Source organism: Zeus faber (assembly GCF_960531495.2).
Source record: "Zeus faber genome assembly, chromosome: 5".
NCBI lineage: Eukaryota > Metazoa > Chordata > Actinopteri > Zeiformes > Zeidae > Zeus > Zeus faber.
In genome coordinates, this window is record NC_137192.1 from 30,048,538 (window position 1) to 30,059,384 (window position 10,847).

The 10,847-nt window shown below is 41.2% G+C and overlaps 2 protein-coding genes across 2 annotated transcripts; both read left to right on the forward strand.

The window, feature by feature from the left end:
* The first annotated feature begins 1,046 nt into the window (after positions 1–1,046).
* b3galt6 (UDP-Gal:betaGal beta 1,3-galactosyltransferase polypeptide 6) lies at positions 1,047–3,960 on the forward strand. The gene has a single exon (XM_080001458.1). It carries the CDS (start codon positions 1,552–1,554, stop codon positions 2,569–2,571), a length of 1,020 nt encoding a protein of 339 aa, XP_079857584.1. The 5' UTR covers positions 1,047–1,551; the 3' UTR covers positions 2,572–3,960.
* A 3,133-nt stretch (positions 3,961–7,093) lies between these two features.
* On the forward strand, positions 7,094–9,989 carry tmem167b (transmembrane protein 167B). Its single transcript, XM_080000344.1, has 3 exons — positions 7,094–7,227; positions 8,190–8,321; positions 8,909–9,989. The coding sequence occupies exons 1-3, from the start codon at positions 7,218–7,220 to the stop codon at positions 8,989–8,991; spliced, it is 225 nt and encodes a 74-aa protein (XP_079856470.1). The 5' UTR covers positions 7,094–7,217; the 3' UTR covers positions 8,992–9,989.
* The last annotated feature ends 858 nt before the right edge of the window (positions 9,990–10,847 follow it).

Genomic DNA, 10,847 nt, shown 5'->3' on the forward strand with positions numbered 1-10,847 from the left:
CGTCACAGATCCGTCTCGTCCTTATTATGGGATGGCGCTGGCCGTGGTTTACGGGTGGATCCGTTTACGCTCCGACTCTTGATCTATTTCACGTGTCTGTTGTCGGTGTTGGACCATGTTTTTCCTGGTGCTGTGCACGTCACTGCATTTCAAACAAAGTCCTAGTGAATGTGTCATGGTAAATGAGAACAACAAGACGTTCGTCCATACAAAATGTTCACGTCACCTCAAGCTCCTTCTTGAACTTCCACATCAAATGATTCCCATCGTTCAACCAACTTTTATTTGGCACATGCATCATAAGTCAAATGATAACGGACAACCCCAAAGGCTGTGCACAACAAAGTAGGGAGACTCATAATAAGGAACAATAGAATCCTCCAAGGACATACATACAAGAGAAAGAAATATATAAGAAAACATATATATTTAATTTATACACTGTATATATATATTTATTTATTTATATATATATATATATAATATATACAATTATATATATAGAGTATACTTTTTTTTCTTATTAATATATATAAGAAATATTTAAATTTATATAACTATATATATATAATAAACAAGTAAATAAATATATTTAAAATAATATATATAGATATATATTTACTTCTTTATATAAATATAAGTATGTAAGTATATATATATAATATATATATAATAACTATATAATATATATATATATATATATATATATATATATATATATTCTGTATATTTTACTGGACTTTCCCAAAACATTGATTTCGCTATACCCCTCAAGGTAAAAGGTGTTGCCATGACGACGCGAGGCAACGCGTTGATCTTGGATGAATCTCATTTTAGTTAAAAAATGTAAAAAATAAATAAAAATAAAAAATGTTCCAGGCAGAACGAAATCTCCAGTTTTTAACTCACTTTGAACGTCCAAAATAATCAAATATTACAAATATAATTTGTTTCCGCGTGTGAAATACGTCACTTCCGCTTCCTCACCCCGCTCAACCCTCCCGGACGTCACAGCTGTGGCGGCGCCGCTCCACTCGGGTGATGCCTCAACCTGCTTTGTGTGCGCAGCCCCGTGAACGCGACCTCTAAGACGCTCTTTCGCCCTGGGATCATCATGGCGACGATGTGTGCACCGGCTCTCAACCCAGCGAGCTTTCGCAGCGGGAAAAACCTGAAGTCGGTAGTTTACGTGGGCTAAGGTAGCTAGCTAGCTGGCCTGGACTGTGTACGTCACTGGCTCTGACACCAAGCGTACTGAGCAGGTGAGCTGCAGCTGGACCGAGGCACTGGATGTTCTGTTAAACATTTGGAATTACTCTCCCTTCTACCAACCTACCTGCGTAGCGAAAGCAAATGCACGCGTCGCATCATTGATTTACTTTGATTCTTGTGCGTCATATTATATATTAACTACCGTTAACGTGTTATTAATAGGGTGGGATTGCTGAACGGCACTGTATAATGCCTATCATTGAACATATGCTGCAATTGTGATTTTGTGAAAGGATACTGTCAGGACCACAATCATTTGTTCATCAAAGGCTCAGCACCATGAACTTAATACGCGTGTTGTGTCGCCACAAGACGGCCCTGGTCATCGGTGGCGTGTGTGTCTTTGCCATAATCCTGCTCTTCTTGGCCAAATGTACATCGGAAACCCTAAAACAGAGTCACCCGGATCCCCCTGGCCTGGCGCCCCATGTCAACGTCCTCCAATCCCGCCAAGAGCATCCAGACCAGACCTCTGTGTCCAAAGACCTGTCTGCATTCCTGGTTGTTCTGATCACAACTGGCCCTAAATACACGGAGCGCAGGAGTATAATCCGCAGCACTTGGCTCGCCAAACGTGACTCTGACGTCCTGTCCCTGTTTGTGGTGGGCACCGAGGGGCTTTCCAACGAGGACCTACAGAACCTCAACACAGAGCAGGGGCGGCATAAGGACTTGCTCTTGTTGCCCGATTTACGGGACTCATATGAGAACCTAACGCTGAAGCTGATCCACATGTATTCCTGGCTGGACCAAAAGGTGGAATTTAAGTTTGTCCTGAAAGCTGATGATGACACATTCGCCCGCTTGGACCTCCTGAAAGACGAGCTCAAGGGAAAAGAGCCCAGGCGATTGTACTGGGGCTTTTTCTCAGGCAGGGGACGTGTGAAAACCGCCGGGAAGTGGCGGGAAAGCGGCTGGGAGCTGTGTGACTACTACCTCCCGTACGCGCTGGGCGGAGGGTACATCCTTTCGGCCGACCTGGTGCGCTACGTGCGCCTCAACGCGGGCTTCCTCAAGACGTGGCAGAGCGAGGATGTGTCGCTCGGGGCCTGGTTGGCACCGGTGGACCTGCGGCGGATGCATGACCCGCGCTTCGACACGGAGTACAAGTCGCGCGGATGCCACAACAAGTATTTGGTGACCCATAAGCAGAGCTTGGAGGACATGTTGGAGAAACACCAGACTCTGCAGCGCGAAGGGCGCCTCTGCAAGGAGGAGGTCAAACTGCGGCTGTCCTACGTTTATGACTGGGGTGTGCCGCCCTCTCAATGCTGTCAGAGAAAGGACGGCATCCCCTAAGCCAGTGTCAGTGTTTTTCCACATTTAAAACTGCTCTTGCCTTGATGTTTTGATCCACGGTCATGTGCTTTACCTTCTCTTAAGTCTGTCATATTGGAGGATTAACCCTCACCTCTAATGGTAGTTTTTAACCAATACTGTAGATGACATTGTAAAGGGCATTGTGTTACATATTGGAGTCAAACACTTACAATCATGCCATAATGTCTACATTTGTTTTAGCCTATTTTTTGTATTTTATTTATTGTTAATTTATTGTGGACCTGCGGGAAACCTCATACTTGTTTTAGGGTTGGATAAAACAATGAACAGTGCAGCTATTCAGGAGATAAATTATATGAATGCGGATTAAATACTAGCTTTTATTGCAAAGCCTTTATGTAGGCTTAAGGGTGTGTATACATGTGCACGGTGAATGTGTATCAGAACGAGGCAGAAATGTTCTGCTGCCCTTCTCCCCGAAACTGGATGTGATATCACGCAGGGAGTCTTCGATATTTACATCAACCCAGGCAAAATTAAGGCATAAACACTACTTGGTTTGTAGAGAAAGATACAGAAACAATGAATTACTTTGGACAGTTTCAGAATGTACTCAACAGTCTAGTTCAGGAGAAGTCAAATGTCGAGGTGAATTCAATTTTTAATTTAATATCTATGTGACCCTGATGGCGCTCACTTCAGCTCGAGACTGAAACAAAGCTTTTCCAATCATAAGCTAATATTCGTTATGAGTACTGGTTAAAAAAAAACAAAACTTGAAGTCCTGTGAAGTGTAACTACATGTGAGGTCACGGTACAGAACCCCACTGAGGAAACTGGTAAAGCCATCCTGGCACTCGGTCACTTTTTTATGTCATTGTTATGTCTCCAATAAATGGTATTTCAACTATTTTATTTTCCTTATACTAAACTCTTCAACTTAAACTAGGGCAGCACAATATATTTTTAAGTAAATAAGCACTTGGACAGTGACTATTACATTTAATTTGAGTTTATTACATTTATGTCAGATGAAACATCTTCTGACATGCTCATCAGTAGGCCCCATCAGTAAGCCTTTTCAATATTCCAGTGTTAGCAGGTTTAACATGAGTATGGCAGTACGGAGGCCTTGATGGCTCACTCAATCGGATAACATAGAGGCTGTTACTAGTCCATATTGTCTATTTTGTCCACATTGTGCAGCCCTAGCTTGAACTGGTCATGCATTCTTAACTACCGATGTCCCACATCTTGGAAATGTGTGCAACAGCTTTGATCAGGGGAGACAGTTGAATATTTGCAGTGGCTGCAAGTTGTGTAGATGTTTGTTTTCTTAACTATTATTGTGTTTGTGGAAAAAAAAAAAAAAAAAAAGTCTCTCAGACCCTCTGTTTTCATTAGTAATTCCAGTTCTATTTCCTTTTGCTGTTTGTTTTAACAGTTCAGCCTGCCTCAATGATTTATTAAATTTTTTAATGTATGCTTGACGTCAACCATTTTAATTTTCCTCTGGACTCAATATCTGCCGACACTTTCGGTCTTTTCAATAATGCTGAAGACGACAAAGATGATTCAGAAACAGATTGGCAAGATGATACACAAGCTCAGGATCATTTGTGGATCACAAAAGAAAGCAAAAAAGTCGAGGTCAAGTCAGCTCTACTCTCAAAACATGTCTTTGTGGGTCAGAATTTGGAACACAATTTAAAGATATCCCATTCAATTTATATCCAAATTCTAGTATTAGTCAATTATTCAAACTCCCATCCTGCTATTCACTGTTGTTGAAGTCCTTGGCTAATCACTGTCTGCCATGGACAGACAGTGGGTCTTCAGCATCCACGTGAGACGATTAAGTGATTCTCATTTATTTATGGATCTTTTCACCCTTTGCACAAGACCCTTTTTGCATTCCTGATGGTGTTGACAGGGCGTATCTCTGGGTAATCAGCATGACCAGGCATGCACCTCCAGTTTAGGAACAACTGGCATTTATCATCTGGAATGACTGGTGCTTGTACAGAATCAAGGGACTTTGCATTTGTCATGAATCCCACATCCTAATACAAATACAAACTGCATCCAAAATGGTATACCAGCATGCTATTTGGTACTCCAAATTAGTGTGTGATTTTCTTTTGGTATGAAACCACAGTATGCATCAAATAGTATGCAAAAGTAGGAGGATGACACAATTCATCTGGTGAAATAGTGTAGTATGCAAACAGGGCACTGGGCTGCCAAACCTCCCACAATGCCATGAGGACAAGACGTAGGTACACTTTTCTTTGCATTCTATGCATTTAAAGTGATAATCCATAAGATCAGCGATATTGAGTAGATTACTCTCCAAGCCCCCCGGGCTGCCTTTCACTTCTTGTACATGCTCAATATTTACACTCTTGCGCAGGAAAGACAGAACCCGCCGCCAGGCATATAAAGCATTGAATGGCTGTTTCCTATTAAGTGTCAGATAAAAATATATAATTAATAATAATAATAATAGTAATGAAAAGAATAATAATTATAAATATAGCTGCAGGCAGCAATACACAAGGTCCAGTTTAGTCGTGTTATGTAGGAATTACAGGTAAGTTTTACAGTTTTCAGAGTTTACATGAAAAACATCACGAGTTACAATTTTCCGAGTTTACTTTGAACGCCCCCATCAGCTCCTCCTGTATGCCGTCAAGTGAGCGCAACTCTCCGAATGCTAATGACCACCTAGAGACGTAAACTGGACTTATATCGGTTCATGATGTCACAAGTGGAAGTTCCCAGCAACACGGTTCCATTCTAACAGACTTAACACTGCATGTCCCCCAGAGACATTTCATGAAGTTTTTAAACTTTTGGGACTGAAGTAAAATGTTTTTTCAGTCTTTTGCAGTGTGTTTATCGCGCACATTCATATCGCGATGACGATGAAAATATGATTTCTGGTACCCCGGAAGAATGGAAAATATTTAAATGGAAAGCTGGGGCATTTACAGTAAGTGGCACCGAATCTGCGTCTAGTAGATATTGATCCTATGGGTCATGCCGCATGTGTTTTGTCTGCGACGTCACCGAGGTGCACTTTTGAATGTATAGCTGTACACCACGTGATTTCAACTAAGTCCGGTATCCAACACATTAAGTCGTCAAACAGGATTCGCAATTCAAATTGGACACCGGAAGTGGGTTGATTGAGTTTGGTGACAATACCACCGGACAACATGGTCTCCGTGGCCCGGCAGGCTCTCCCTGGTTCAAAAACTGGAAACTGCTCTCACCCAAAAAAAGCTCGGAACCACGGGAGAAGTGTGGAAAGAGGACGACAGCCGAGAGGGTGTGGTGCGCGTGTCGTGGACCAGAGTGCAAGGACGACATGGTGGCCTGTGACAACCAGAACTGCACGGCCGGGCCGTTCCATCCCAGCTGTGCGGGGCTGCAGCAGAACAGCTGGACAACTGGTGTTTATTTACATTATTCACATTGTTCATGTTTATACTGTGCAATTATCTTTATATGTATATGTCTGTCATAATTTGTATATTTATATCATATATCAATCGTTCTATTAAAAATAATTATATATATATATATATATATATATATATATATATATATTTATTTATTTTAACTGCACAATTATCCTGTGCAATTATATTCTCTGATGAGACTTAACAGTGCAATACTTTATATTTACATTTGTAGCATTATCCTGCACACGTGTATATTAGAATCGTGTATGCAATTACCCTGTGGGGTTATCCATCATGGTGATATCGGTTTGAGTGAAAGCCGGTGTATATATTTTTTATTTTATTTTATTTCTTTTTTGTAACTTTATTTTACTCTTTTTTCTCGTTTTATCACTCAATCACTCTTTTCCTTTACTTTTGACTCTTGAGCTGCTGTTACAAGTGAACTTCCCCGGTGTGCGTTTGATGAGGTTTCTCTTGTCACGACGTCCGAAACATCCCGGTTCTAACGGGACCTCAACCATGGCTCTGTGTACTGCCGCTGTCATGTTTCAGATACTTTTAGGCCGAAAAAACACAAAGATTCAAAGTTAAAAAAAAAAGTCAGAGCAATAATAATGATAATAATAATAATAATAATAATAATAATAATAATAATAATAATAGCTATTTCTCGGTCCTGCAGGCTGGACCCCTAATAATAATAATAAGAAGAAGAAGAAGAAGAAGAAGAAGAAGAAGAAGAAGAATCATAATAATAATCATAATAATAATAATAATAATAATAATAAGAAGAAAGTTAATAATAAACAATGTGTCCTCGCTACACATAGAACCTAGGAATACTGTTTAAACTGCATCTGTGCTGTTTAAAGCGACATTTGACGCTGTCTTTATGTATCCGGCTGTAAAATGGTTTCTCCTTGTACTGTTACGGTGGCGGTGGGCGTGTGAAAACGCTCCGCCTTGATCAAATAAGTGTCACGTCGAATGCCGGAACTGGCCCCTTCCGCTCCGTGTTGCGGGGGGGGAAGGGGTTAGGCGCCACACCGGAGGCTCCATCCATTAGTCGGGGATCCGCGATTGAGCCTGGCCGCGCGTTCGACAAACATTCTGTCCGCGCCCCGGTGACATGGAGTGTTGACCGACGAGGAGGACGGTTTACACGGGACCCACAGCCACACACCCGCGAACATGACCAACGGTAGGTGGTCCCCGGCCGGCCGCGCGACGAGCGGAGCCGAACGTGGGTGGGACTTCCCGAGTCCCGGCGTTAGCATTCCCGCTAGCTGCGGACGTGTCAGCGTGAGGGCTGGCGACCAGGGCGTCTCTCCTCCGCACGGTGGAGCACCGATTCACCGATCGGCTGTTCCAAAAGGGCGGCGGGCCTCCGTGAATAGTTTCGTTGTTGTAGAGAGAATTAGGTTAAAAAAAAAAAAAGAAGCGAAACAGAAATATGTCAAATGTGCTAAATGTCATCCATGCACAAGCTAAATGAAATGCTATGACGTATGGTTGCTAGTGTTTTCATCTATGCTATAGATATAGATGTATATTCTTTACGGGATGAATACATGTGTATTGCGTCACAGCGGATGACTGTTTACATTTTTAATATGACTTAAGTTATTAATATAAATTTCCTAATTCTCATTTAGTACAGTAGCTTAGTGCATGCCGTGTGACGACTAAGGAGACTGATCAGAGGAATGTAGTGTCAGAACGGGTTTGGGCAGAATGGTGCTCCACACACACAAACTAAAATGTCCTGATGTGCAGATGTTCCTGTCCGTGTTCCCAGTTTTTCCTCCTTTAGAAATATTTCTGAGAGTAACGTGTCTTTGGCTGTTTAGAACAATAAACGTCTGTGTCAACAATTCACATCATGAAGTAGAAAACAGTGCAAGTTTGCGTACATATATAGAAACTGTACATGTACTTTGTGTCTATGGGGGAATAATGTAATAAATAATTGAGGAATATACAATAAAATGTGTGCGTTTGTATGTGTATAGATTTATATTACATTACAAAAGGTTGAGTGTTTTCTACGATCAGATTTGGCCAGCCAGAGGCGATTTATCTTATATTATGTCACGTATCCTGTGTAATTTATTTAAATATTCATTGACGCTCAGCCGTACACTACTTCCTTTTTCCCCACAGTGTATTCCTTCGACGGCATCCTTGTATTCGGGCTCCTTTTTGTCTGCACATGTGCGTACCTGAAAAAGGTGCCTCGCCTCAACAGCTGGCTGCTCTCTGAGAAGAAAGGGATATGGGGCGTCTTTTACAAAGGTAGGTGAAACATATATCACTTTTATCCTCAACCTCTTAACAAAGATAGGCAGCAATATCATTTAACTTGGTGGTGTACCTCTACTGGTTACCTGCCATCTTAGTATCTGACTCAAATAGAGTAGGATATTGGAAGATGTCCACAAAAATCTACAGATTGGGAATTTTACACAACATTGATATATTTTATCAATTTACTTATTTTTTGGTCATATTTCCTTCCAAACCACTCATGGCTGATAATAATATTGCGTCATAGGCTCTTCTCAGGAACTAGACTCGGTTCACATAGATTACAGTAAAGGGATACTCGCTCGATAGTCGTGGGTTTGTATGCTAACTGTGTTGGCTCAGTGCAAGGCTGCATCCTCAACTAGCCTAACTCCTGAAATGGGGGAAAATGCAACTGTGTGTTTTCAACACAATTGAAAACAAGTGATTATCAGCTGGGAAGCACTGCAAATCTCCCCCCAAAATTGAAGTATGCCTTTAGCTGAGCCTCACGCTGCATATCTCCGTTCTGTACATTGTGTTTACAAGTTTCCTGTTAGAACCTTTTTTGACTTCTTATTCTCTATTCCCTTCAGCGGCGGTGATCGGGACACGGCTTCACATCGCTGTGGCGATGTCCTGCATGACAATGGCTTTTTACTTGGTCTTCCTAAAATGAGAGCTTCATTTTGGACTAAAATGAACTGGACGATTGAAGGCTGGTGACGTGCTTATCTCAATGGCCGCGAGCGAATCCCCGTAGCGGACGATGTGGCCAATAAAGTCTCGTTACCCCGCGGAGGTATGTGAAGGACAGGGCTGTGCTGCCACTTTCTGGAGGCCGGGTTCATGACGTCCCTCCTCCCGTCGTGTCTGTGGACCCAGGTGCAGTTTGCCTGGATTTCTGCTCCATAGACACGATGGAGGAGAGAGCCTTGTAATGTCATGTGTCATCATTCCAGAGCAACATCACATATCCTCCTCCAGAAATGTGTGTGTTGGAGCATTTAAAATGTTCAAGGGGTGGATGGGGTTATGTTATGTCTTTGTAGAATATGAGAGAAATCTAACTGTATATATTTGAAAACATTTGACCCACAGAGGGTTACCAGAGCACAGACTGTAAGAGTGATCAGTTAAAAAATGATCAGTACCACTTATCTTAACTATGTCGATTTTCCTGTATCGGACCCATTGATCCAGGGTTAAAATAATATTACAATAAAAGCTAATATATAACACTTGTTATGTACACATTTATTTTTTTCTTGGTCCGTTACTTTCTCCCGACTGTATTTCCGCTAACTATATGTATTGTGTTTTTGTTTCCTGAGTTAAATACACACCTTTATAATGGTAAACATTGTTTTCACTTGTGATTTTAGCCTCGAAAAAACGTGTCACTTTCTTTTTAACATTGCAACGTGTTTCACAACTGAGTCCGTGCGGAGGGATGAAACCATGACGTGTCGTTTGGTGTCTGTCCTGTCTGTGTTTACAATGCCAAACAGGGGTGATGAGTATCGCACTGTATCATCAAAACTGTATCATCAAAACTATCATACTCTGTATCATCAAAACTAGCATCCTGGGATCAAAACGATGAAGAAATACATTTTCCTACCTAATAATCATGTTTTATTGTCATTATCACGTCTGAATAAATACGTTTGTTTATGTTTTTTTTTTTTTTTTGTGGGAGGACGTTTGAACAGACCCGTTGCAGTTAAACCAGCAGCCACCAGGCGGCACCAAAACAAATGTATCATTTAAAGTGAAGATATAATAGAACTAGTTCAGAAAGTCAAAAGCGTCGCTTTCTGACTCGGACGCACATCCCACAATATTATTGCTGGACAGGGCGGCGGCCTCTTTTTTTTTTTAAATATCTCGCACTCAAGTTTGTTCGGTTTGTTGGCGCTCTGGGTGGCCTTTTTCAGTTTGAACTTATTGTCAAACGCATGAAAACATATTTTAAGCTTCCGCGGCCCAGACTGGGGCGTTGGAGGAAATTCATTTTAATCTCGCGAACTACGGCTGTGATCTCGCGAGATTCAATTACAACTCATATATATATATATATATATATATATATATATATATATATATATATATATATATATATATATATATATATATATATATATATATATATATATAAAAAGCGATATTAAAATCAGTTTAACACGAGAACGAAGGCAAGAACATTTCAACAGAGATTAGAGACGAAATGTCAAGATTTAAAGTCAGTCAGGCGAAAAAAGCATATATAAAACAAATAATGTTTTACATACTATTATAAATGTATTTTAAATACATGATATAACCAACCTTGTGTTCACAATATTTTTTCCCGTACAAACAGAAATGTAAGACATGTTTTAACAGCCGTGGAGCTTGAAATCACCTGGAACAGAACCGGAAACAACTCCATTCCCGCGCGAGACGTTTCTCGTTTGTTTTGTTTCGTCCGGCGGACACGCGCGCGCGCGCTGCCACGGACCAGCGACGTCGTGACGTCACGTGCCCTCACGT